The sequence below is a fragment of the Scylla paramamosain genome, unplaced genomic scaffold (genome assembly GCF_035594125.1).
Source record: "Scylla paramamosain isolate STU-SP2022 unplaced genomic scaffold, ASM3559412v1 Contig60, whole genome shotgun sequence".
NCBI lineage: Eukaryota > Metazoa > Arthropoda > Malacostraca > Decapoda > Portunidae > Scylla > Scylla paramamosain.
The window spans coordinates 89,503-117,500 of NW_026973725.1; the positions used below are offsets into that span (position 1 = coordinate 89,503).

A 27,998-nucleotide genomic window follows, 5' to 3' on the forward strand; every position below is an offset into this window, starting at 1 on the left:
GCTGTGGTTCAGGAGTACTCCTTCTTTTCATTTGACGGTCTCCTTTCCAATGTTCTGTGTTTTCACTGAAGGACGCCCTTCACGAAGTGGATGACGTCCATCGCGTCTTTATTGTGTGAGGATGCGTCAGATTTTCTCTTAGTTTATTCTACTTTTGCTGTTCCCTGGTGGCTTGCCTCGTGACTCTCCCTGAACTGGTAGTTTAGTCGTCCCTGGCAGCGGCCGACTCTGCCCTGGTGCAGGCATACTGCTGGGCTGAGTCCCACCTGGGGAACCTCGCCCTGTTCTGTGCGATCCTCACCCCCTCCTGCTACGAGAGCTGGACGTTGGGGTAAACAAACTTTTTATCGTATAAAACGATTTTAAAATTAAATACTTATTGTGATCCTCATCGGTGCGACAAGACATTTGTAGATTGAGTGAAGAGAGATGGTGAGGAAGGGATCGCAGGTTTGGGGCGTGAAGGGTGAGGAGAGAGAAGGCACGGTGTGTGGAAGGTTTGTTTGGAGGGGCTGTTTTGCCATAACAGGAAGGTGTGGCTTTAAGAAGAAGAAGAAAGTGAAGCAGCAGCAGCATAAAAAAAAAGAGAGTGCACATGTGTGTGCAGATTTAACTGGGGCTTAAGAAAAAATAAATAAAATAAATAATTGGAAATTGATTGTAGTGTGTATACTTTATATGCACATTGTCACTACTACTACTAGCCTACTGGCTCCTTGTAGCTGCTTCTTATTAATTCTCTCTTCCAGCATTATTGTAACTATAAATCTCTCTTCCAGCATTAATCTAACTATAACAAGAATTTATAATAATTAGGAGAATATTGATGACGTGGTAAGCATGATGGCAAATATTTACATCTTTGTTTCTTCCATATATCGCTTTATATTACTTCCAAGGTTTTCCTTCTGCGTTTGTTCCTTTTCTTTCTTTCAGGCTCAGAGTGAGCATCGTAGGAATGGCAGCCATCTTGATAGACTTGTAAAAACTGGGAACACCACCGACAGCTTCAGCAGGTCCTGGCACTGGTTCTTCAGTGTTGAGTGGCAACCGTTCATTTGACAAAGAATAGCTGTTTCAAGGGTTTAGGGAAAAAAGTTTTAAAGTTACAAGTTTGTTCACATTTTGTCTGCTCGTGTGTGGAAGTAATTTCGCAGTCTGTCAGTAGCACATCGGACTGCCCTCCGTCTTGGATCACTGAGCTGCTGCATTTATTTATTTTTTTCAGATCACTTTATGTCTGCTCTAGAACAAATCTTAGAAGTTATATGAGTAACTAATGTCCTTGAATTCATTGTTATTTTCATTTGTTTATTTATTTATTTTTTTTTCCTTCTTCATCATCATCTTTTTCTTCTTTTCTTCTTCTTCTGCTTCTTCTTTTTTCTTTTCTTCTTCTTCTTCTTCTTCTTCTTCTTCTTCTTCTTCTTGTTTTTTGTTCTTCCGCTTCTTCTTTTTCTTATTAATATTATAATTCTTCTTCTGCTTCTTCTTCTTTTTCTTTTTTTTTTCTTCTTCTTCTTCTTCTTCTTGTTTTTTGTTCTTCCGCTTCTTTTTCTTCTTCTTCTTATTATTATTATTATAATTATTGTTATTATTATTATTATTTATTATTATTATTATTATTATTATTATTATTATTATTGTTGTTGTTGTTGTTGTTCAGACATTCCGACAAGCTGGAGGAGGAGGTGAGAAGAAATACAAGTGTTGGGAGGTGAGTTTATTCCCGACTAGTTCCCCTGAAGAAGCTTGTGCGAAGCTAGTCGGGAATAAACTATCCTCCCAGCACTTGTGTTTCTTCTCACCTCCTCCTCCATTATTAGCATCATTATATTCCGGAATTACTAGTAAGTAGTGACGTCAGTAAATTTGCGAATGACACCAAATTACGAAGATAAGACAGGACTGGATAGAAAGTATGATTGGACAGAAAAGTGTGAAATGAAATTCGATATCAATGAGGTAGCGTTCTCTACGTAAGAAGTAAGAGAGAGAGAGAGAGAGAGAGAGAGAGAGAGAGAGAGAGAGAGAGAGAGAGAGAGAGAGAGAGAGAGAGGGATGCACAATATATAACAGCAGCTTAAAGGCCAGGGAGATAGCTAAATCTTCGAGAGAGAGAAAACAAAGTGATACTACAAGTCTGCGGCCTATAAAACAGTGCATTTAGTGCTTTGATAAGGCCTCTCTTACATTACGGTGTACAGTTGTGGCTGTGCAAAGAAGAGTGACTAGGATGATCCAGGGACTGAAAAAAAAAAAAAGCTAGTCACTGGAATGGTGTAGGGAGCGTGGTGATACGATAGAGGTATTTCGATATCATTAAGGTAGGCTTTACCTCCTCATACGGTGTTCCATCCCTCGAAGTAATAATAATGATAATAATAATAATAATAATAATAATAATAATAAGTGAATTGATAAGTAAATACATCCGCCAATTCATGATGACTTAAGATTTCTCGGCCTGGGTGCTGGACCTTACAAGTCTCCTGATACTTCATCTCCTTGCTATTCTTGTCATGTGCCTTACCCGAATAGAATGGCTGGCGGGGGGGAGGGGGGGAAAGGTGACAGGCGAGGTGCAGGCTGAGGGTCATGGCAGGGTTAGTTGGGAGAGCTCAGCCCCAGTGAACGCTCGTGTGTGTCAGCTGAAGGACACCAACACTGCCCGGTGATCCATCTGGGTGGTGCCAAGCGAGGAACATGTACTAGTGTTTTGGTGAGTAGATTAGGTAGTGGTGATACGAAGAGATTTAACAATACGGCCCTAAGATGTTCTTCCATATGATGTATGCTAACAATCGTGTGTGTGTGTGTGTGTATGTGATGGGAATAAGGTACCTAAGTTTGTTAGTGAACACGTACTATTATTTAGTATACTATCATTTGCTCCTTTACTTTACTGAAAACAGTACGGTTCATATTGAAAGCATGTTTATAAAACTACATTGTGGTTTGTAAGCATGAACTCTGCCGTCTCCCATCGTCTGCAGCAGTGACTACGTGAGGTGGAGACTAAAGGAAGGGGAGTAGGGGAGCTGCCAGGTGCCTCCACACGCCCTACAATTGCACGAGGGAACATTCTTTTCTTGTTCTTTCACAACATCCTCACTTTATTTTACCAACCGTGATTCAAGTAAGAGAGAAATCTGTTACGTGTGAGCATACACTGAACTCTAGGGGATGGACCATGAAGGGGTGTTGCTCACACTAACAATGGAAGGGTTAAAAGAAAAGGAGACATTTTAACTGCTATTAAATATCTTAAAGTTAACCCTTAAATTAAGTAACAATACAAAATTGAAGATTATTTAAGCAAGTAAAAGTAAGTAACAAGGAGTGGCAGGCTAAAAACTGGACTGAATAACTTAAAAGACTGGTTCAGTTAATAACTTAAGCCAAGTTAGTAAATGCATATAGATACAAATTACAAAAATAAACACCTTTACATATACATAATAGAAAATAAATATAAATGTTACATATACATAATAGAAAATAAATATAAATGTGTTTGTGTGTGTGTGTTTATGTGTGTGTTTATGTGTGTGTGTGTGTGTGTTTGTTTAACACTGGTGTAACTCTTACCACCGCTCTCGAGTGTATACGAGGCTCCCAGCGTATGCCAAGGCGACCTCAGAGCTGTAGCGACCCTTGGAGGAGACTGAAGCTCGATGGAACTCCACCCCTCGTTATCGGCTTGGTAGCCTGCTAGAGGTCACGTATCCAGTATGCCTCAAGCTATACACGTGGCAGCGCCACGAGTTGAGAGGCAGGCACCTGGTTCCGTGGTAGAGTAGTCACGTGTGTGACATTCCCCCCTTCTTAGGATGACGCAGAAGGAATGACTCTGCGTCATTAGAGAAGTGAGGTGGTTCCTGTCCCGTGAAGGTTGATTCCACCAGAACGTCGGTAGATGGTTCTTCTGGCAGTGCTCGGCCCTCGGCTGCCTCCATCGACCGGTTCACAAGGCACGACTGCATCCCCGGCAACAGGATCCTAGGGTCCTCAGGGTCGCGACGGGTAGTGATGCGAGGCGTAGTGGGAAGGCGAGACAAAGTGTCAGCAAGGCAGTTGTCCAGTCCCTTAATATGGTGCATTTCAATGAGGTAAGGCTGGAGCTGTAGAGACCACCGTAGCAGACGTTGGTTAGTGAAGCGGTTCCTGTTGAGAAAAGTCAAAGGGTTGGTTGTTGTGGTCAGTGTAGATTTGGAGTGGCTGGGTGTTGGACTGAAGATAGTACTCAAACTTCTTGATGGCAGAGATAATGGCTAAAAGTTCTTTCTCGATAGTGCTGTAATTCTTCTGATGGATGTTGAACTTCTCGGAGTGGTAGGCGACTGGGTGAAAGATTCCGTCAGATTCTTGCAGGAGGGCGGCACCCGAAGCGTGATCACTGGCGTCAGTATGTATGATGAAGGGTTTACTGAAGTCGGCCGCACGCAAAACCGGTTCCCGAGCAAGCAAGTTCTTAAGTTGATTGAAGGCATGTTGGCAGGCAGGGGTCCATTCGTACGCCACATTCCCACAAGTTAGTCTAGTAAGTGGCCCAGCTGCGTCTGCGAAGTTTGGACAGAAACGCCGGTAGAACCCCGCCATGCCCAGGAAGCGGCGGAGCTCGCGTCGAGTAGTGGGAGTTGGGTACTTCAGTACTGCGTCGACGTTAGCGGTCTTGGGCCGGACGGAGCCTTGTCCAATCTGATGTCCTAGGTAGGAGACGGTGGCAGCTCCGAACGTAGACTTCGCCAGCTTCACGGTGAGGTTCGCTTCCTGCAGACGGCTGAGCACATTCTGGGACCTTAGAGGGCCGGAACACTCATGAGAACTCCATCCTGTTTGTAAAAGGCAGGGTAATGAGTAATTTGATCTGGAGGGATAACCTTGTCATGAAATTGAGTCAAAGTAGTGTCTTCCTGTTGAGCCTCAGTGAGAAGTTTTTCAGAAAATATTTGATTGAGTTCAAGTGGGGATGGGCTCTTCTTTGGAAGTGAGAGACTGATCAGATTTCCTTGCTTGTGCACGAGTAGTGACACAAACAGGGAATAAGCCTGGTTGTTGCTCTTCTAACTGTACAGTGGGGTTATCCATCAGCATTGTGTCACTAATTACCAAAGGGGGAGTCACCTTACTGCCAGCTAGGTCATTAGCGAGGAGTAGTTGAGCATTAGGGATGGGTAAGGCTGGTTCTTCACTAACTCCTATTATCACTTCACCTCTTACTAGTGGGCTATCAAGATGTACTTTAGCTAATGCAATGGGGAAGGGGTCATGGAAGTCTTTTAAATATACCTTTTCACCTGTGTAACACTGTTCAATACCAGGGACTGCTGACTTCAGCACTAGGGACTGAGCTGAACAGGTGTCTCTGACAATCTTAACTGGGTGATCCTTGTTATCAATGCTGATGGTGCCTACAGACCTGGAAGGCTCAAACAAGTCTTTAGGTACAGGGAAGGAGGGAAGAGCTTGTATGGAAGCAACTGGCTTGGCAGGATATGTTTGAGCTACCTTGCACTTGGGATTAGGACAGTTCTTTATGAGGTGCCCCGGCTGTTTACAAAAAGCACAAAATAGAGGTGGTCGAGTACTACTGCCGGTCATTTTACCAACCCCTGAGTTACCCGAGTTTATCTTACCACTAGGAGTCTCGGTCAGCTTGTCTGAGGTTGCCTTGCGATTCACCAGGGAGAAAAGGTCCGCTAACTGAGCGGCTTTGAGAAGATCTGTTTCTTCTTTGTTGGTGATGTGTAACATTACTGAGTAAGGGAGCTTACGCATGAACTCTTCTAAGGCTAAGAGATTTACTAATTCGTCGTACGTGGTTATCGCGGCTGACTTAAGCCAACGCTTGAGAGCCCTCGGTTTCTCTGAGGCAAACTCTAGATAGGTTTGTTGCGGAGTTTTGAACATTTTTCGAAAAGACTGACGGTATCCTTCTGTGGTAATGGAGTACGCCGCTTGGATGCCCTGTTTGACACAGTCGTAATCCGTGTTGTTTTCGAGGCCGTTCAAAATAGTTAAAGCCTTTTGGCTGAGTTTGGGTTTAAGAAGCCAAGGCCAGTCTTCTCGGGGCAGTTCAAAATGTACTGCTGTGTCCTCGAACTGTCCAAAGAAAGTTTCGGGGTCTTTGTCAGAGAACTGAGGGAGTAGTGAGAGATATTTAGTTAACTTTTGTTTGAGGTCAGCTGTGGTGGTTGATCGAGATTTTAATTGTGTGAGTTGGGTCTCGTGGATTCTTTCTTTTTCTCTCTCCTCTCTTTCTTTTTCTTTCTCCTCTCTTTCTTTTTCCTCCTTTTCTTTTACATATGCCAGATCTCTTTCCGCTTTTTCTTTTTCAAAAGCTAGTTCTTCTCGCCTTAGTTCTCTCTCTTCTCTTTCTCTTTCTCTTGCTGCCTCTCTCTCTTCTCTTGCTGCCATTAGTTTCAGCTTTTCGAGTTCGAGCATTAAACTGGCGTCGTGCTGTGAAGCAGCACTAGTGGCTTTACCTCCAAGGTGAACTAGGATTTGAGTTCGGAGTTCTTCCTTCCGAATGTCAGACGGATATGAGAGATCAAACTGTCGGGCTATGTACTTTAAATCATCCTTTGTCACTTTGGCAGTTTGTAGCTCCGCCACAGAAGGATTACTGCAAAATGCGTCCAAGTTTAACTCATGCGACATGATTAATGAGCGTGAGGTCAATTGAACCAAATCAAGTGTGTCTGAACCCTACACTGAAACCTGATCCAAGACCTAGGTTCGCCACCACGAGTCGGAAGGACCCGCGTGAACGACAGGTTCAAAACCACGAGTCGGAGGGAAATGAGTTGACCCGCGTGCATCGACAGAGACTCGTTTTTGAGTCTAGTTGAGTCAAGGTTAGCAACGCCTTAACTGTGCTTCTGAAGAGGCAACGAATCGAAGAAGTGTAGCGATAATCACTGCCCCAAAATGACTACCATAGAACTAACACTTAAGCACTTGTAATGGCTTGCCGTATTCGCTGCTTTCAAGCAAAGAGTGGAACGCAAGTTCCCAAGTTTTAAGGAGTCTCGGAGTTCGGGGTGAAGGTCACTACTAGGGGGAATCGAACCGACACTAAAGCAACACTGAGGAAATCAATTGTTAGGTTTTTAACGCTTTTATGACTAGACGCCGGTACCTCGCGTACTTTTAAAGCGGAAAAACGCAAAAATTCACCAACAAAGAAATAAGCACAACTTCATATACACTCGAGAGCAGGAAAGGAACTAGTGTAGTTATATGTATGTGTAAACATGTGTAATATCCCGGACAGGCCCCCAATTGTTACGTGTGAGCATACACTGAACTCTAGGGGATGGACCATGAAGGGGTGTTGCTCACACTAACAATGGAAGGGTTAAAAGAAAAGAGAAAAGGAGACATTTTAACTGCTATTTAATATCTTAAAGTTAACCCTTAAATTAAGTAACAATACAAAATTGAAGATTATTTGTAAGTAAAAGTAAGTAACAGAGTGGCAATCTGAACTGGATTGAATAACTTAAAAGACTGGTTCAGTTAATAACTTTAGCCAAGTTAGTAAATGCATATAGATACAAATTACAAAAATAAACACCTTTACATATACATAATAGAAAATAAATATAAATGTGTTTGTGTGTGTGTAAATGTGTTTATGTGTGTGTGTGTGTGGGTGTGTAACACTGGTGTAACTCTTACCACCGCTCTCGAGTGTATATGAGGCTCCCAGCGTATGCCAAGGCGACCTCAGAACTGTAGCGACCCTTGGAGGAGACTGAAGCTCGATGGAACTCCACCCCTCGTTATCGGCTTGGTAGCCTGCTAGAGGTCACGTATCCAGTATGCCTCAAGCTATCCACGTGGCAGCGCCACGAGTTGAGAGGCAGGCACCTGGTTCCGTGGTAGAGTAGTCACGTGTGTGACATTAGACACTCACTACAATGCAAGGAAATTTTACGTCAAGGACCAGATCTTGCGCTGCTCTTGGAGAAACATTGTGCATCTCTTGAACGAGAGCGAGACTGGGGACCCTCTCCGAGATAATCAGAATGGTTCTGAAGTTAGCCTTGTGTCTTCTGTCCCTAAGGATCCTCCAGTCCTTTCATCTCCCCTTTGGCACCATATCTTGTGCTGCTCTCAGAAAAACGTGCTTCTCTGGAATGAAACTGAGAGTGAGGATGGTGTTTCAGGTGCTGGGAATAGTACTGAACTTAGTCTCATTTCTGGTGTCCCTGTGCATCTCCCAGTCCTTATATTAATGTGATGTCTTGCTAACTCTCATGCTGTCTCACTCAGTTTGGTACAATTGTTTACTGCAAGTTTAGAGTTTAGTTTTCAATGTAAGGTCACTGATAGTAAAAGGAGTGGTTGAATGCTTCTCTTTCTCATCTTGTCTTCCTTTTCCTTGTCCTCTTCCTCATTTACTTGCATTTCTCTCATTCTCTACCTCCTGGTCTTTTCCTTCATCCTTCTCTCTCTCTCTCTCTCTCTCTCTCTCTCTGCAGGATGGCCAAGGAAATCCATCTCAAATACCCAGAGATCCTCCATGCCGCTCACCCCTTCTTCCTCTCCCTCAAGTTTGTGGGTGCTGGTGGCTCTCTCCTGGATGGAGCAGTTTTCGTGGTGAGACACACAAGAAACCTCAACTCTCATGCCTTGGGTCTTATGGGAACTGTTTTCAAAGAGAAAGAGTCTGGTTTGTGGTAAGACACACTGGGAACCTTAACTTTTATCCCCATATTGTGAAATGCCTGAGGTGTTATGAGAACTGTTTTCAAAGAGGAGTCTGGTTTGTGGTAGGAAGTGCGGGGAACCTTAACTTTTATCCCCATATTGTGAAATGCCTGAGGTGTTAATGGAACTGTTTTAAAAGAGGAGTCTGGTTTTTATGATTGGTTGATTGATGATGCAGAATATTATTAACTATTTCCTGAATCATGAAAAAAATGTCCTTGAAAATCCCATCAGCTTTCATAAGGACTGTTTTCATGATAATGAGTCAGGTTCTCATAGGTGTTTCTTTCTTCTGGTGATGCAGAATACTTGTTAAACTATCACCAGAATCATGAAGTACCCTTGAGAATTCCAGTAAGTATTTCTAAAGGTCACTGAGATGGTTAGTCCAGTGACTGTGTGTTTTGTTGTTTTCTTGTGTATATTTTGTCTCTCATTCCACGTAGTTCTCTTGTTTCTTCTCAGGATCAAAAGATATTGATTGAGATACTGGGGAGGGATGTGAGTGCATGCCCAAGGCGAGGCAAGAGAGAGAGAGAGAGAGAGAGAGAGAGAGAGAGAGAGAGAGAGAGAGAGAGAAAAAGTGTGTGTGCGTGTTTTATGCACAGACAAAACATGTAATTTTTGTATCATTCCAACATTTTCCTCTTCTCAATTTTCCTGTTGCCCTTCCAGATATTCAGCTTTTCTTTGTTCCTTCAGTGAAAAATCTCCCTTTCCTTAACTCTGTTGTATCCCCTCAATATCCAGCCTTTGTTTGTCCCTGCAATAATGGGTCTTTTCTGTGTATTTCCTCCAGGATCTATTTACCTGAGAACAACTTGTCAACAATTCCTGTGGATGTCGTCATCAGCGAGGTCAGTGTTAGATACCAACTTGCTGCTCAGGTGTCTGTTGTACCTGCTGGTTGGCATCTCCACTTTGTCTCTCCTGGTAACCAAGTATGTATGTGTATGTGTATCTATTGATTTATTTCTGTGTGTATTGTGTCTGTCTATCTGTGTGAATGTGGAGAGTTTGGGGTGAATCTTGCTTGATACCTGATGTGGATGGATTGCTGTGTGCCTCTCAGTGCAGCAGCCTGTCAGTCCAGATGGCATTTGACAGCTGTTTCTCACTCCACATATTTACACAAGGTGCTGACAGATTAGCAGCAGGAGTGGGAACTGCAGTGGCTGTAACTCATATGACTTCACTGGTACCAATCCAGACCACCTGGCTTCCCCAGGGACAGGCTTGTGTCATCCTGACCTTACCTCTACCTTTACATCTACCACTGCACTACATTTAGAATCTGGTTGAGTACATGTACTCAGACCCAAGCCTGATGTGTAAGTGTGTGTGTGTGTGTGTGTGTGTGTGTGTGTGTGTGTGTGTGTGTTTGTCTATCTCTGTTGAAGTCAAGTCATTGTTGTGTCTTGGAGGGAATAAGTGTGTGTATGTGACTATCTATCTATTTATCTATCTATTTGTGTTTAAATAAAGTTGTTGGTAGCATCTGAGGGAATGAGAGGAGTGTGAGCTCAGTATGGTGTGCAAGGAGTTTATGGATGTTTTAACATTTTGTAATATAAGTATTTATTAGTGTGCATATCTTTTTTTGCACGCAAGATTTTAATACCTTACTTTATCATTTTGTCTGCATCTAACATACAGTCTCTCTCTCTCTCTCCACCAATTCTCCTTACAGGCTTGGTGGTGTATCCTGAAAATTTGGAGATCCAGGAGAACTCTGTCACCAAGAACCTGCAAATGAATGTCATTGGGTGGCTGATGGCAGCTCCTCAAGTGAACCCAGAGGTGAGGGAGGCTGTCACTGGGTCTTGGAGGGAGCAGGGAAGCGGGGGTTAGAGTGAAGATGTTTAGAAAAGAGGGATGCAGCACTGTGGTTGTGAAGAGTAGCCATCATTTTCATTTTAAGGGTGTTTTTAAGCTATTTGGCTTGTAGTGCCACTGAGACTATCCCTTTCCACTGGGGACTCAAAATAAGAATAAAGACAGACTTCGTATTCTGAGTGTTAATGAAAGTAAGAATAATAATCAGAAATAGCAACCATTATCACTATCCTGTTTCTTCATGTCAAGCTTGATAAAGTTAGATTTAAAAAAGAAATAGGAAGGAACTGGTTTTCAGATGGAGTGATAGATGAATGAAATAGACTCGGTAGTTAGGTTAGTGCTGAGTCATTAGGGAGCTTTAAAAGATTAGACAAATTTATGCATGAGGATGATAGTGAAAATAGGTAAGCACATTTCATGCAGGGATTGCCATGTGTAAACCAGATGGCTTCTTGCAGTTTCCCTTGTGTTCTTACAATTATTATGCCACTGATATGATGCCACAACACAATGGTAATGGTGGTGATGGTGTGTTCCCGAGTGATGCAGGTGATAATGGGGCTTGACATGAGTGTCAAGGGCATGTAGTGTCCCATCACCTTTGCTCCTGTGACCTCTGGCTCTTCTAAAAAGGGAGTTGCATCCTTCACGGTATTTTTATGTCTGATGGTGTGTAGTAGTAAGGATTATCCAAGATTGGAGAAGTGTCTTGGGACCTTCCTCATGAAAAAAATTTGTCATAGGGAAAAGAAAATACAGAAGCAGGCAGGGAGTTCCAGAGTTTACTGGTGAAAAGGATGAAAAATTAATAATGGTGAACTCTTGTATTGGAGAGGTGGACCACAACCATCACCACTACTTATTCTCCACAGATCACTGGGCTAAAGTACAGCAAGATGAGTGCCTTGGAGAAGCTGTGCCTTGAGTTGAAGGCTGCAGTCACCATCAGAAAAGAGCAAAGCTGCAACAAGTCATCCAAGTACTTTGTCAAGAAGGTTTATGTTGAAGGCAACCTCCTGCACTGCTCTCAGGAGAACAGTGGGACTCATGACCGCCTCCAAGACCCACAGAGGATTGGAAGGCATAAATTCAATCTTGGATAACTATTGACATTTAAAACTGGTGACTCTCCACTTGTCAGATTGTAGGTGGGAAAGTTTTAGGGTTGATTGATGGGAACATTGTTGATCTAAATTCTTTTTTGATAAAGTACTGTAAATCACTTGCATGTGAAGTTTCAAATGGATGAAATAGCATGAATGGTATTGTAGTTGAATTGTTCTTTGTAGCTGGAAAAAAAAATTAGGGTCGATTGATGGGAAAACTATTGTTCAAAATCCTTTTATTGTAAACTAGATCATGTACATAGTTGTGAAATTTTTTTGGAAATGAAATAGCATGAATGATGATGATGTTGTTTGTGTTGTACTATGGGTAAACCATTGGAAAAAATGTAGTAGTTATGAACAAAATTGGATTAACTAAACATCACTGAGGTTGTAGTTGTGAAATTTTGGTGTAAATTAATGTAAACAATGAAATACTTAATCATTAAAGTTTTTAATCTTATATTAGGAGTCATTAGAAATTAGCTAAAATAAACACCCTTATATCATCTTAACCCTATAATGACTAACCAACTTTCCTCTCAAATCATAGCATAGTTTTAACACAAGTAAACAGTGCACAGCTTTGCCAAATGTTCTCATAAATCTGTGTTGGAAATATAGTCTTCATCAAGCATTATTGTTGTTGTGTGGTATGTTATGGAAAATGAGAGAGAGAGAGAGAGAGAGAGAGAGAGAGAGAGAGAGAGAGAGAGAGAGAGAGAGAGAGAGAGAGAGAGAGAGAGAGAGAGAGAGAGAGAGAGAGAGAGAGAGAGAGAGAGAGAGAGAGAGAGAGAGAGAGAGAGAGAGAGAGAGAGAGAGAGTCCTTTTTTCCTCTTCTCTCATGTCATGGCCCAGGACAGGGTGACGTCCTTGGAACATCGTCATTTGCATTCCCTAATCACAGACAGATGTGCCTCCTCACTCACTCCTCCATGTTGGAGAAAATAATTGCGTTAATGAACATGTCTTGCACTTTATCATTACTTTTTATTATTATTATTATTATTATTATTATTATTATTATTATTATTATAATTATTACTACATTTACAGTAGTCCCTCACTGTTAGCAGTTTAATTAGTGTAGCCAAACCAATGTCAAAAGTGAAATTTGCCAAACGTGAATAGTACTATAAATGGGGTTCACCCTTTTGACTTGCATTTGAAAGCAAAGACATTATACATGAAACATTAACAGCAATATAGAATACAATAGATAATAGATGACAGATGTTATTTACCTTTAATTATTTATAGTTAAGCCTGGTGAGAGGAGCGAGTGTGGTAATTGTGTAGGTGCACTATTAATATTTGGCACCCAAACCAGTGTCATCCATATCCAAGTGTCCATGCCCTCCACCACTTGTAGAGGCTGCACTCCTCGGGACAAACACCAAAGATGTGGTTAATTGCAGCAAAAAAACAGTAAGATGGCTGTTGGGAGGTTCACAAAAATCAAACAATGCACATGGACGACAAACTGGATCAACACCATTGTTACGTCAGTGAGTGGCGCACCAAAAGTGGATCTGATGTGCCAGTTTGGGTGTTGGTACCAGTTCAAACCTATTGCCAAACTGAAACAAGAGATATATAAAGCTTTTCAGTAATAAACATTTAGTGTGCAAAAACTTTTAGTACATCTAAACTATAGTAACTTGTGTCTTCCTTACAAGTGGTGTCATCCACCATTCTTTCTCTCCCCTCTTAAAAAGTGGGACAAGGAAGACTGCTGGACCACACCACAAGTTATAACAACAAAAAAAGGTTCATTCAAACTTTACCCTGCTGCATGGACTGTATCAGCTTGTATTCAGGCAGGTCAAGTTGGGCAATACAAGTGTGTGCTGGAAGGAAGCTGTCATATGCTGGCTTTTGGATTATCAACTTGGAAGCCTGGGTGTGTGTGTGTGTGTCTAAGAGAATCAGTTTGAGTGAGTAGTGGGAGGGAGTTTTTGAGTATGTGAGAGTAAAAGAAGGGGTTTTGTAGAGAGAGAGAGAGAGAGAGAGAGAGAGAGAGAGAGAGAGAGAGAGAGAGAGAGAGAGAGAGAGAGAGAGAGAGAGAGAATTTTGTGTGTGTAGGAGAGAAAATACAAGAAATTATTTCTATTAAGAGAGAATTTTGTGTGTGTGTAGCAGAGAGAATACAAGAAATGATTTCTATTAAATTTATTACTATTATTCTAAATTTATTCATATTTCAGAGGAATGACTGACAGAAGAGACAAAGAAAAGAGGAGGAAGAATATAAGAAAGGAAGGAAGGAAGAGAAGAGGGGGACATGAGAAGGATGAAATAAAGGAGAGAGAGAGAGAGAGAGAGAGAGAGAGAGAGAGAGAGAGAGAGAGAGAGAGAGAGAGAGAGAGAGAGAGAGAGAGAGAGAGAGAGAGAGAGAGAGAGAGAGAGAGAGAGAGAGAGAGATGAAGGAGTATTGCACACACACACACACACACACACACACACACACACACACACACACACACACTCTCTCACCAACCCACCCACCCATCCACAGACCCCCAGTATGTCCCACACAGTCACTCTCCACAGACTCTCACATTAGAGAGAGAGAGAGAGAGAGAGAGAGAGAGAGAGAGAGAGAGAGAGAGAGAGAGAGAGAGAGAGAGAGAGAGAGAGAGAGAGAGAGAGAGAGAGAATGTTACTGATTGTGAGAATTAATTATCATTATTATTATTATGTTCAAAATGTATTATTTATATTTGCATTGTTTTTTTTCAGAAGTGATAGAAAGAAGGACGAGAAGATAGATAATAATAAGGAGGGAAGAAAGAGAAGAAGAGAGAGAAGACAACAAAGAAGGAAGAGGACATGAGAGAAGAATGAGGATAATAGAAGAGGAAGAAAAAAAGAAGAAATGAGAGATAGAAAAGATAAATAAAAGAAAAATAAATCCTCCCCCCCTGCCCCCTTCTCTCTCTCTCTCTCTCTCTCTCTCTCTCTCTCTCTCTCTCTCTCTCTCTCTCTCTCTCTCTCTCTCTCCCCCACAATCCACAAACCCACAGTATGTCTCCCACAGTATGTTGACAAACCTAGTCACTCCCCACAGCCTCTCACAAATATACCTCTCTCTCTCTCTCTCTCTCTCTCTCTCTCTCTCTCCATGCCTAAGAGAGGAACCTGGTCAGTCCCTGTGAGAAATTTTGCAACATTTTCTGTCCAAGCAAGAGTTCATGAAAGACTTCCCAAACAGTACAAATGACTGGATGGTCTGAGAAGTATTCACTCTGGAAATACAGTGAGGGGTTAATGAAAGGAAGAATATTGGAAAATGTGTGTTAATTTAGATTCCTGTGGTGTGTGGATGGAAGGACTGGGTGAATATAGACGGCAGAAGAGGTGAGGAGTGTATGCTAACTAAAGGCAGGAAGTGAAGGACTGGATAAATATTAGACAGAAGAGGTGGTAGAAGCAATGGACTAGATATACAGAGATAAGGAAGGGCTGGATAAATATTAGACAAGAGGTGATAGAGGCAAAGGACTAGATATGTAGAGACAAGGAAGGGCTGGATAAATATTAGAGGAGGTGACAGAGGCAAAGACTGTACACTAATAATGAAAAATAGATAAAATGAATGACAGAGGGAAGATGAAAGAGCGAAGAACAACTAAAATGGATGATAAGCAGGTGGAAACACCTACAAACAAGCCTATCAACACCCAAACACCCCTGACACACACACACACCCCAGCTCCTCCAGTGTGAAAGATATTCATGTATAAGCAAGCCATTTTAGCCCACAATCCAAACACTTCACCCCTGACCTGACGTACCAGCACGCACACTCACTGCTGTGTTGCCGGTTTTGCTGGACGTGTCATTCCTGATTGCTGTCTGTTCATTTTGGCCTAAAACCTTCATGCTTCATCCTTCACTTCCTGTTGTGAAACTGTTGCAAAGAAGGGAGAGTTTTTGTTGCAACATGAATTCCAAATCGGATTCAGTACTTTTATGAAATCTTTCAAGACGACAACCCTGATATTGAACTCCATCACCAGACACACACACACACACACCAGTTACAATACTTACTTCAGTGCACACTCTTCACTCCTTTAGAGATGAGCAAATGAGTGAACAGTGAATAAATCTGTTAATAAGCACACTGTGTTTTGGTGCAAAGAATCAGATACTGCCATATTTTCACTGCCGTTCACCACTCATATCCAACGGAAGGTTTGTGGGCTGCCTTCACCATGGTCTTCCTGGCACTTACAAATCAGGGCCACAAACTGAGAAGAGCATTAGAGTACTTGGAAGGAAACCACTGGGAAGATCTTGAGATGGTGTGTGGAGGAAGGCATGACAACACTCAACAGTAAGGAAGAAATTGTCTACAGCTGCAAGTGGGAGATACTCATGGGCTGTCCAACCCCAGAAGGGAAATTATGGACAAATAATGATGCAATGAAAAGCACACCTGAATGGACTGCTGACCAGCTGATGTCTCATGAATGCTCCTCTTCCTCCTCTTGGTTTTACTCCCTGCGTGGTGGCACTGACGTCATGTCTCCCAGTCAGTCTGTGGAGTCTGAAAGAGAAACAGTGTAATAAGAGTAGTGAGGAAACTGACAATGCTTAAAAGTAGTAGTTTCATTGCACAATACCCTGGGATGTTATAGTGTGCAGCATGAGTCCTCTAACACAGACAGAAAAGAAAGAATTGCACTCCAGAATTCACTGGGACACACTCATATCTAAGAGCCATCTATCACACACACACACACACACACACACACACACAAGGAGTCCCATTCCATACTTCACTGCACTACAGGACACACATCAAGGTGGTGCAGGTCTCCTCTTTTACATACACGAGGGAGACACGTTGGGGCCGAGGTTCGCATTCTTAAGCGCTTTGTCCTCTCATCAGAGGTACCTTCAGAGGTCAGAGAGACAATCAGCAAGGTTCTGAAGGGTGCTTGTCTCACTGATGGTGTAGCAGCCTCAACAAACTACCTCTTGAATCATGACAACACTTCAAACTCCCACTGACCTCCACTACAGCTTGCTAAAAGTAACCACCAAGAATGAAACACTCACAAATGAGGCCTTGCACAAACAAGGGGTTAACAACATTACAACAATCACTAGAATCACGAAAACACTCTTGAAAATCCTATCAATCTCCACTCCAGGCTGCTAAAGCAAGCCGAGACAATGGCACACTAAAACCTGAGAAGGCCAAACGTCACAAGTACTACTGTGGCTCCCCAGAGCACCTCCATGCGCTCCTTCGTGGTGCAGGCATGACAGGCAGAGACACAGCCCAGGTGGTGGCTGGATGGAACTACTCACAATCACCTGCCACCAGAGTGTTGTACAGCTATTTCATCAGGACAATTCATACATGACTGTTGCAAACAAACTCTAAAAGCTTGATGCTTCATTGCTGATGTGATGTACATATACACTCATGAAACTGTTGCAAAGTAGGTACAGCAATTGTTGCAACAGGGGAATTTTAAACTGAATGAAATCTTTCAAGACAACAAAATATATTATTCAACTTCATCACAAGACACACATGCCACCTTTCCCCACACACCAGTAGCTGCATGGATGGACTGATGAGAAAGGTGTGTGTGTGTGTGTGTGTGTGTGTGTGTGTGTGTGTGTGTGTGTGTGTGTGTGTGTGTGTGTGTGTGTGTGTGTGTGTGTGTGTGCGTGCGTGCGTGCGTGCGTGCGTGCGTGCGTGCGTGCGTGCGTGCGTGCGTGCGTGCGTGCGTGCGTGCGTGCGTGCGTGCGTGTGTGTGTGTGTGTGTGTGTGTGCAGAAGTGATGCAGGAATTTATGGCTGAGTCAGACACCACCAGACACAGAGATGGGACACCACCACCATAGCCCCCCCCCCTCCTGTATATGACAACTAGGTAAACACACACACACACACACACACACACCTTGACCTCTTTCATAGTGATCACCTTTCACCAACAGTCTGATGAACAAGGTTGCTGAAACTGTGTGCTGACAAACCGAAGTGTTGATTCCTGCAGTCGCTGCCACACATTGCAGAGCCCCGGTGAGGTGCGGCTCTTGCTCTTGAGTTAAGCAAGTCTCCCAGGTTTTCTTCTACTTGCTCTCTGTGACATCACCTGCAGGGGGACACACACATCAGTGTTCCTGTCACATTATGGGCATCACACTGAACTCACAAGTTAGGTCCACATTCACAAACCCTCAGCTTTCTTACTAAGACTATCTTCCAAGGCCACAGAGACAATCTGATGGGTTCCCAAGACTGTTTCTCCTGTTAATGAGTTAGAAATATTGTTAATCTCTCACTTGAACCATAAGCACACCTCTAGATACCTGTGTAACTTATCAAAAAGGGCCCACATTCAGAAATACTCTTCCTTCCTACCATGAATATTTTCCAAAGCCACTCACATGATCAGCCATGTCCCTAAGGCTGCTTCTCCTGTTAGTAAGGTGGAAACATTGTTAATCTGTCACTTAGAAACTCTTACAACTTCAACTAGAGCCTCTGAAATGCAGCAGAGATGCAGCACATAAGTATGAATGAGTATGCTTCTCAGTTCAGAGATTAACACAGTACTTCACAGCACAGAAGGCACAGCACAAATCATTTACGTGCACATCCATAAAAAGAAAAGGATTAAAAGAAGCAGACTGTGCAACTCCCAGCCAGTATAGTGTGTGGGGATGCCTGTGGAAGAATACACATGCTTCAGAATGGTTTGGGAAATAGCAATGAGGATGAACAAAAAGCAGCACAAGATGGATAGCTGGTCTCCTCACACCCTTGTCTCTGGTACACAGCAGTCCCTGACTCCCCCAATCCCACATGGGCAGCCCAGACAAGGTGTGCACACACACACACACACACACACACACACACACACACACACACACACACAAATTCATCTTGGCTGAAAGGAACTAGTGGTGTCCCATAGGGGTCAGTGTTGGGACCAATAATGTTTGTAATACATGTAAATAACAAACAAAGAAATAGTTATATGAACTTATTTGCAGATGATGCTAAGCTGATGAGAAGGGTAGAAAATGTAAATGACTGTATGGTACTGCAAGAAGATTCAAATAAGATGGAGTAAATATTGGCAAATGGAATTCCATTTAAGTAAATGTAAAGTAATAGAGTTTGGTAAGAGAATACAATATACAATGGTATGGATGGTATGGTTAAAAAAAATCAAAAGAGGAAGTGGATTTAGGAGTAACAGTCACTGAAAATTTGACTTCGGACAGACACACTAATAAAATTACTGGAGAGATGATGAATTTGTTAAAAAGAGTAAGAATGGCATTCTCATATTTGGATGAAGGAATGATAAAAAAAGGTGTTGATTTCCAAGATAAGACCAAGGCTGGAATATGAGGCAGTGGTGTGGTCTCCTCATACAAAGAGGAATATTATAAAATTAGGAAACACAACAAGTACTACAAAGAACATCCAAACTAAGATAAGAACATTGCAAGGATATATGCACTAACAACAACACAAATGAAGAATGGAAAAAAAATTGAAAAACAAAAGAGAAAAATGAATCAACAACAGAAGAATAAACTACATTTTTCTTGACACTTTTGGGAGACAGAGTGAGGAAATGGTACCTAAAGTAAAATGAATGAAAATAAAGTAGAGAAAAAAACACAAACGAATAACAAACTGTGACGCGTGCCAACATAGACGGATCGATACACAGAAAACTGAACAGCAAAACTATTTAAAAGAGACAAACCCAAAGGCAGCATGTTTAGCAGCAACAGAGCTAAAAGAAGAAAATCAGACTAACAATAACTGCAATATTAGGGGAAGAGACAGGACTGCCAAAGGAGAAGGAGGTGTAATGATAATGACAAGAAATGAGATGAAGACAAAAATAATGAAATATGGGGAAGGAAAAGCAGAAATGGTGAGTGTTAACTTGATGGTAATAACACTTCTGACTTCTGATCTTTCTAAAATTTCTGATTGGGGCAGAGCAAACTTGGTATTGTTCAATGCCTCAAAAACTCAATTCCTCCATCTATCAACTCGACACAACCTTCCAGACAACTATCCACTCTTCTTCAATGACACTCAACTGTCCCCCTCTTCTACATTGAACATCCTCGGTCTGTCCTTTACTTATAATCTGAACTGGAAACTTCACATCTCATCTCTAGCTAAAACAGCTTCTATGAAGTTAGGTGTTCTGAGACGTCTCCACCAGTTTTCTCACCCACCCAGCTGCTAACTCTGTACAAGGGTCTTATCCGTCCATGTATGGAGTATGCTTCACATGTCTGGGGGAGTTCCACTCATACTGCTCTTCTAGACAGGGTGGAATCAAAAGCTTTTCATCTCAACTCCTCTCCTCTAACTGACTGTCTTCAGCCTCTCTCTCACCGCTGCAATGTTGCATATCTAGCTGTCTTCTACCGCTATTTTCATGCTAATTGATCTTCTGATCTTGCTAACTGCATGCCTCCCCTCCTTCCGCGGCCTCGCTGCACAAGACTTTCTTCTTTCTCTCACCCCTGTTCTGTCCACCTCTCTAACGCAAGAGTCCCACCTCTCTAACGCAAGAGTTAACCAGTATTCTCAATCATTCTTCCCTTTCTCTGGTAAACTCTGGAACTCCTTGCCTGCTTCTGTATTTCCACCTTCCTATGACTTGAATTCCTTCAAGAGGGAGGTTTCAAGACACTTATTGATCAATTTTTGACCACTGCTTTGACCGTTTTATGGGACTGGCATTTCAGTGGGCATTTTTTTTATTAGATTTCTGTTGCCCTTGGCCAGTGTCCTTCCTACATATAAAAAAAAAAAAAAAAAAAAAAAAAAACATATACAACCCAAAACAAACTCTTGGAGCAAGGAAGACTGTGAGAAAGTAACAGAAGATACCATTCAGTACTTAAGTAAATTAATCAAAAACAGTAAATGAGAATTATTGGTTGGTGACTTCAACTGCTAAGAAATGAACCGGGAAACGTTCGAGGCAGGAGGAAACGAGACTGCACGTGGAGAAAGACTTCTGAAGGTGACTATGGAAAACACAGTGATGCAATGGGTGACTGAAAATACAAGATAGAGGGGAGACGACAAACCAACAAGACTTGGCCAAACATTAATGAAAGGAATCCACCCAACTAAAGAATCAAGACATGCGTGTCCCTCGGAAAAAAGTGACCATGCACCAATGGAAAGAGAGGCCGATGGTGACGTCGGCGAAGAGGATGAAGCACACAAAGAAAACAGGAGAAAATATGGCACAGTGAATACAGAGCATCTTAAGAGACTGTTTGAGCCAATGGACTGGAGAAAGCTGAAGAGAGCAAATGAGGTGCAAGATGAGCATGGCATTTTTATGGAACTAGATGAGGCAGCAGTGAATACATGTGTCCCAGTGTACAAACCTAAAGAAAGAGGAAGACAAGCGTGGTTCAATGCAAGAAGTGGAACAGCAAAGAAAACAAGAGGCCAAGCATGTATAACAATGAAAAGAAATGGAAATCAAACAAATAAAGAGGACTTTAAGATAGCAAGAAATAAATATGTGAAAATAAGGCAAGAGGAAGAGAAAGGATAAGAAAAGGATTTAATTGTGAACTGCAAGGAAGAACCAAAACTGTTCTACAGATTCATAAATAGAAAAAAAATAAACTAAAAGAAAAAAATAGAAAGGTTGAAGGATAGACATGAAACATATGAAGAACCAAAAGACACGACTGATTGAATTGCTAACTGAATTGCTAAAGAAAAAGTACCAGCAAGTTTTGACAGAAGAATCAGAATTTAAAGAACCACAAGACAAGAAGACAGAAAAGCAAATGTGGGAAATTACAGCAATGAAAGTAGTAGTTTATAGAATGATGGAGGAATTGGAAAAGAGAAAAGCAACAGGACCAGATGGAGTGAACCAGCACATGACATAATGAAGTGCTCACCATCAACGGGAAGAGTGCCCAAGGAATGCAAGAAAATGTGCATTGTGCCAGTTTATAAAAGTGGAAAGAAAGAAGAGCCACTAGACTGTAGACCAGTATCACTTACCAGCACAGTATGGAAGGTCTGTGAAAAACTGAGAGAAGCACTGGACAGAAGTTGTAGAAAAACACAATATATATAACAGAAAAACAGTACAGCTTTAGACAAAAAGCAATCATATGTAACCAACCTGATGAACTTCTATTCAAGAGTGACTGACATAACACAGGAGAGGGATGGATGAGCAAACTGTGTGTATTTACATCTGAAAAAGTTTTTGGCAAAGTTCCCCAAAAGTTTTTTTTATTTTTTTTATTTTTATGTAGGAGGGACACTGGCCAAGGGCAACAAAAAAAATCCAATAAAAAAAATGCCCACTGAGATGCCCGTCCCATAAAAGGGTCCAAAGCAGTAGTCAAAAATTGAAAGATAAGCATTTTGAAACCTCCCTCTTGAAGGAATTCAATTCATAGGAAGGTGGAAATACAGAAGCAGGCAGGGAGTTCCAGAGTTTACCAAAGGAATGAATGATTGAGAATGCTGGTTAACTCTTGCATTAGAGAGGTGGACAGAATATGGGGTGAGAGAAAGAAGAAAGTCTTGTGCAGCAAGGCCGCAGGAGGAGGGGAGGCATGCAGTTAACAGGATCAGAAGAGCAGTTAGCATGAAAATAGCGGTAGAAGACAGCTAGAGATGCAACATTGTGGCGATGAGAGAGAGGCTGAAGACAGTCAGTTAGAGGAGAGCTGACGACAAAAAGCTTCTGATTCCACCATGTCTAAAAGAGCAGTATGAATGGAAGCCACCAAGACATGTGAAGCATACTCCATATATGGACAGATAAGGCCCTTGTACAGATTTGGCAGCTGGGGGGGTGGGTGAGAAAAACTGGAGGAGACATCTCAGAATGCCTAACTTCATAGAAGCTATTTTAGCTAGAGATGAGATGTGAAGTTTCTAGTTTAGATTAATAAGAAAAAGAGAGACCAAGGGTGTTCAATGTAGAAGTGGGGGACAGCTGAGTCATTGAAGAAGAGGGGATAGTTGTCTGGAAGGTTGTGTTGAGTTGATAGATGAATGAATTGAGTTTTTGAGGCATTGAACAATACCAAGTTTGCTCTGCCCCAATCAGAAATTTTAGAAAGATCAAAAGTCAGGCATTCTGTGGTTTCCCTGCATAAACTGTTTGCTTCCTGAAGGGTTTGACATCTACGAAAAGACGTGCAAAAGTGCAGGGTGGTATCATCAGCATAGGAGTGGATAGGACAAGAAGTTTGGTTTAGAAGGTCATTGATGAATAATAAGAGAGTGGGTAACAGGACAGAACCCTGAGGAACACCACTGTTAATAGATTTAGGAGAAGAACAGTGACCGTCTACCACAGCAGCAATAGAACGGTGAGAAAGGAAACTTGAGATGAAGTTACAGAGAGAGGGATAGAAGCCATAGGAGGGTAGTTTGGAAATCAAAGCTTTGTGTCAGACTCTATCAAAAGCTTTTGATATGTCCAAGGCAACAGCAAAAGTTTCACCAAAATCTCTAAAAGAGGATGACCAAGACTCAGTAAGGAAAGCCAGATCACCAGTAGAGTGGCCTTGACAGAATCCATACATAATGGTGATCAGATAGAAGGTTGTAAAGTGATAGATGTTTAAGAATCTTTCTGTTGAGGATAGAATCAAAAACTTTAGATAGGCAGGAAATTAAATCAACAAGACATAGTTTGAGGGATTAGAACAGTCACACTTTTTAGGAACAGGCTGAATGTAGGCAAACTTCCAGCAAGAAGGAAAGGTACGAGTAGATGTTAACAGACAGAGTTGAGTTTGACTAGGCAAGGTGCAAGCACGGAGGCACAGTTTTTGAGAACAATAGGAGGGACCCCATCAGGTCCATAAGCCTTCTGAGGGTTTAACATCATTGCGAAGAATTTAAATAGGTAGTAGTAGTAGTAGTAGTAGTAGTAGTAGTAGTAGTAGTAGTAGTAGTAGTAGTAGGAGGGTGGAGGAGAGAGAGGAACAAGCCTTGAATCGTCCAAGGTAGACTTTTTAGCAAAGGTCTGAGCAAGGAGTTTGGCTTTAGAGACTGATGTGATAGCAGTGGTGCCATCTAGTTGAAATAAAGGAGAGAAAAAAGAAGCAAAGTTACTGGAGATGTTTTTTGGCTAGTTGCCAGAAGTCATGAGGGTAGTTAATCTTGAAAGATTGACACTTTCTGTTAATGAAGGAGTTTTTGGCTAGCTGGAGAACAGATGTGGCATGACTTCGGGAAGAAATATAAAGCATATGAGATTTTGGGGATGAAAGGTTCAAATACCTTGTGTAAGCCACCTTTCTATCATGTATAGCACAAGAACAGGTCGTGTTGAACCAAGGTTTGGAAGGTTTAGGTCGAGAATAAAAGTGAGAGATATATGCCTCCATGCCAGACACTATCACCTCTGTTATACACTCAGCACACAGTCAGATTAAAAAACTGAGCATCGCATCTTCAGAGCATGTGTGTGATGACAACTTGCCAGTTTTTGATACCTCCCATTGCAGCAAGTCAAGCATCAGAGCTTTGGTCTGTGGGCTTTACAATTCATCATTTCTTTCTTTCTTTTTTTTTTTTTTTTTTTTGCAGTGCAAACTTTTCCACCACTTTGTGGAATTTTCCCTCTGTTACATGACATGACGGTTAAAAACTTTCAGATTTTGGAATTTTTGGGCAGAGAATTCTCAATTGTGCCAACAAAATACAGTATTCACCTGAACCACCTATCAGTCACAAGGCTCCCAGTGAGGTGTGCTTGTTCCTGAGTCATGGAAGTCTCCCAAGGTTTCTTCCACTTGCTCTCCGTGTTACCACCTGCAGGGAAAACGCACACATCAATACTCCTGCTGCTTGATACATGTTTGACTCACAACTTAGTCTAGAATTTAACCATTCACTACAACATTACACAGCATGGAATGCACAGCTGAAAACATTTATATGCACATTCAAGAAAGGAAACAACTAAAGAAGCAGATTGTGCAATTTCTAGCCAGTATAGTGCATAGACATGGCTGTGAAAGAAAAGAAATGCTTCATGATGGTCTGGGAGTCAGGAAAGATGTGATAAGTACTAGTAGTTAAAAGAGTTCATCACCAGGTAGGACAAGATGGATAACTAATTTTTTCACACCCTCGTCTCAGGTAAAAGTCACTCACAAAAATGATGGGCCCAGGGCAGGTCTTTTTCCACTCAACCTTCCACATCTTCTAATCTTTGGTGGATTAACTTAACAAGTAAAAGTTTCCATACGAAGGGCGGCAGTTCACTCAAAGGAAGGGGACCAAGTAAATCCATTCACACGTTTTGGCTGTGGGCCTTCCCTCCCCTTCGTCTCTCTCTCTCTCTCTCTCTCTCTCTCTCTCTCTCTCTCTCTCTCTCTCTCTCTCTCTCTCTCTCTTTAATAGGCTGTTTGGATAACTATTTCACTCTAGAGAGAGAGAGAGAGAGAGAGAGAGAGAGAGAGAGAGTTTGGCCAGTGCTGGGAGGGGTCGGTGACTTGACACGTATTCCCACACCTGGACACCAGCAACCACCACCACCACTCAGCAGCCTGCAAAGATCCTCAGTGCATGTGAAGTCACTCGGTGTTATCAACAGAGAAGATGGTGACCAGCATGAGGCCACATATTTTTGAGGGCTTCATGGATAGGGTATATCTGTAGGTATATCTGATATTGCTTGTATGTGAGAGAAGAATTTGTGTCTGTGCTGCCACCTGGTGACAACCACTCGTTCTAAAAGCTCCCCAATATTTAGAGGGGAGTGAGGACGGAAGAGTGGTGAAAGTAGGGGGTTTGGGAGGAGGGGTGGAAGTAAGCCACCTCTATTTAACCCGCCATTATTACCTAACAACCCCAACAGATACTGCTTCATTTCCACCAGTTTTCAGACCTCACCTGCAGCGGCCGCGTCACGGTACCTACCTACCTACACCACGTGTTGCTTTCCTGCCACACCGACGCCGCCCCGTGACACTGACGCCAATATTCACAACACAACGAATACTTGCCGCTGCGTGACAGTCTTCGAGCAGAGAGGGAGGGAGGGAGGGAGAGGCATCAACTCCCCCTCCAACGCGCTAGTGATGGGGTGAGAGGTAGTAAGATGGCTCTTGGTAGTTCGCTCGTCTTAAAACACACAATGAATCAATCGTTATTATTATTTAAATGTTAGTGTCTTTTAGTGCAACATGAAGTCGCTATTTAATATCAACCGATACAATTCGAAAATGAAGCTCGTGAAATGTGGACACTGAGGGAGTAAAAACACGTCATTATGCCGAGGTTGTCGACTGGCGGGGCGGTGCCTCTGTCTGGGGAACTCTTGGAAATGTCGACAACGCAGTGCAACAGTTTAAGGTTATTATTCATTTGATGGCTAATTAGGTACAACTTCCGACATCTCACAATGATTTCCTGGAACACAATCGGGAATATTGCCACAGGTATGAACACTAATTGCAGAAAATAATTGCTAGCCTTGGACGAGTGTAGCATAGTAAAGTATAAACACAAGTGGATATTCAAGTACCATGATAAGTAAACATGGCGGTCATCATAACACTAGCAGCAGGCAGCTCCCTACTTGTTTTTGGTGGTAAGAGGCGGTATTTAGACTTATTTTGGCTCCCTACCCAAAAACCCCGCTTTCCCACCAGGTCCCCAACATTGTAGGGGTTACAAGCCGAAAAAAAAAAAAAAAAAATAGGAAATGAGAGCCGCGCTGCTAATCTAGTAATTTACCCGATGACAAACTGCAGTGAAGTGAGCTAGTTCTTGATACTAAGTTAAATATACGACCACTGCAGAAAAAAAAAAAAAAAATCAAACCCTCCTTTTCAGAAACAAAACTTGCAAAATTACATCAGAACAACCCAACAACAGGGAAGGCCGCCCTACAATGCCTGTATATACCACCATACTGTGCCCCCTCCTGCGTTAGGAACACGAGCACACATACAACACATTACCATACCAATAAGCAGTAATACCCTCCCCCACAAACACTAGTTACTGTACATGGCACAGTAGCTTGACACGGTAGCTGCCTTCTCTCTCTCTCATTGTAGATACCGTAAGTTATGTAATTAAATCAATCTGATTAGTACATAAATGTCTGTTGCTCTTTGAGATTCACTTGCAATATTGAATTACAAAGTCAACATACGTACTACAGCTGGAAGTGAACTTTGATATGATTTACCAATAAGTTCGCGTGGGTGACGCGGGGTGACCACACGAAGGCGACGAGGCAACACGGAAATATATAACGCTCTCATCTTCACTGAGTCTCTGTCCCTCGAGATATGTGCACAAGTATGGAGTGGGAAGTCTGCCGGTAGTGCGTTACCAACAAAACTAGGAATCTTAAAGTCCACTGCCGACTAGAACATTACCAGGCAAAACAACCGCTATATCAGCAAGTTCTGTGTATACCGACAATGATATTCCAGCCTCTCCTTTCTCAATATTGTCTAGAAACTCAGCGCTCTGATATCAGTAAACCTCTGCAGATATTGGAAACCCTGCGGGACCCCACAACACAGCGCCTCGCCACTCGCTGGTTGGCTAAAAACCTTGGCCGCTCACATCTCGCGCCTCGCTGCCTGACGCAAGCCGCGCCGCTCGCCCGCTCGACACCACAGGAAGAAATGCATGGAATCTGTAAGAGGTGTCAGGAAGGGATTTGTGAACCCTTTGGTGGCAATGCACATTGTTCCTGTGTGTTCCTCTCCCCCAGCAGTGATAATAATGAAGCAATTATATAGTGATAATGAAGCATTATAAGCCTTTACCTCCCAAATGCCGCCGTGCAGGAAGCTGGTGAAAAGCGGCTTGCCAGCCATCGCCGCCTTCACCATAACAAACTTATTCCGCGGTGTGTTTGTGCCACCGAGAGGAACTTAAAGTCCCTCCTGCGCGCTTACAAATGGTATTCGATTTTCACGTGTTTGGAATGGAGTCTGCGAGGGATATTGATACGAGGGGGCACTTGAGAAGGAAATGATAAATAATGGTGTTGAAATGTTTACATTAAAATACATTACGAGGCAGAAAAAGTAGATATTGAGTACACACACACACACACACACACACACACACACACACACGTACAGACTGAACAATAAAAAAAAACAATAATAATAATCACGTGGAAATAAACAAATTAAGGAAACTACACAACCGGCAGAAAGAGACACGAGTAAAGGAGAGAAAAAGAAGAAAAAGAAAAAAAAAGAGAAAAAAGACTAAAAAGAGTGACCTCCAATTACACGCTGTCAGGACCAACCACCAACCACCACA

General features: G+C 42.3%; 3 protein-coding genes across 39 annotated transcripts in view; 1 reads left to right on the top strand and 2 right to left on the bottom strand.

The window, feature by feature from the left end:
- Positions 1–1,749: 1,749 nt before the first annotated feature.
- On the top strand, positions 1,750–14,779 carry LOC135098417 (uncharacterized). Of its 4 annotated transcripts, none has more exons than XM_064000757.1 (6): positions 1,750–1,850; positions 8,493–8,690; positions 9,521–9,672; positions 10,412–10,521; positions 11,433–11,682; positions 14,409–14,778. In XM_064000757.1, the coding sequence occupies exons 2-5, from the start codon at positions 8,494–8,496 to the stop codon at positions 11,661–11,663; spliced, it is 690 nt and encodes a 229-aa protein (XP_063856827.1). In that variant the 5' UTR covers positions 1,750–1,850; position 8,493; the 3' UTR covers positions 11,664–11,682; positions 14,409–14,778. The 4 variants fall into 4 exon arrangements, with proteins under 4 accessions (XP_063856827.1, XP_063856830.1, XP_063856829.1 ...); XM_064000760.1 differs by having other exon boundaries at positions 1,829–1,850; positions 8,493–8,610; positions 14,409–14,772; XM_064000759.1 differs by lacking the exon at positions 1,750–1,850 and adding an exon at positions 2,586–2,722 and having other exon boundaries at positions 9,521–9,654; positions 14,409–14,779.
- Positions 2,815–8,098, bottom strand: LOC135098416 (uncharacterized). Its single transcript, XM_064000756.1, has 2 exons — positions 5,640–8,098; positions 2,815–4,835 (listed from the first exon to the last, which is right to left on the bottom strand). Exons 1-2 carry the CDS (start codon positions 6,661–6,663, stop codon positions 4,153–4,155), a joined length of 1,707 nt encoding a protein of 568 aa, XP_063856826.1. The 5' UTR covers positions 6,664–8,098; the 3' UTR covers positions 2,815–4,152.
- The window catches only part of LOC135098418 (uncharacterized), a 112,190-nt gene continuing 96,588 nt past the window's right edge, over positions 12,397–27,998 (bottom strand). For 3 of the 34 annotated variants that reach the window (XR_010266974.1, XR_010266977.1, XM_064000775.1), the window contains 5 exons: positions 24,407–24,506; positions 16,111–16,212; positions 15,480–15,579; positions 13,454–13,585; positions 12,604–13,049 (listed from right to left, as the gene is read on the bottom strand). Coding sequence is in view for 19 of the 34 variants with exons in the window: in XM_064000775.1 (XP_063856845.1) it covers positions 15,555–15,579; positions 16,111–16,212; positions 24,407–24,506 (227 nt within the window). In the remaining 15 variants the exon portion in view is untranslated. The other 31 variants (XM_064000761.1, XM_064000762.1, XM_064000763.1 and 28 more) reach the window with 28 other exon arrangements.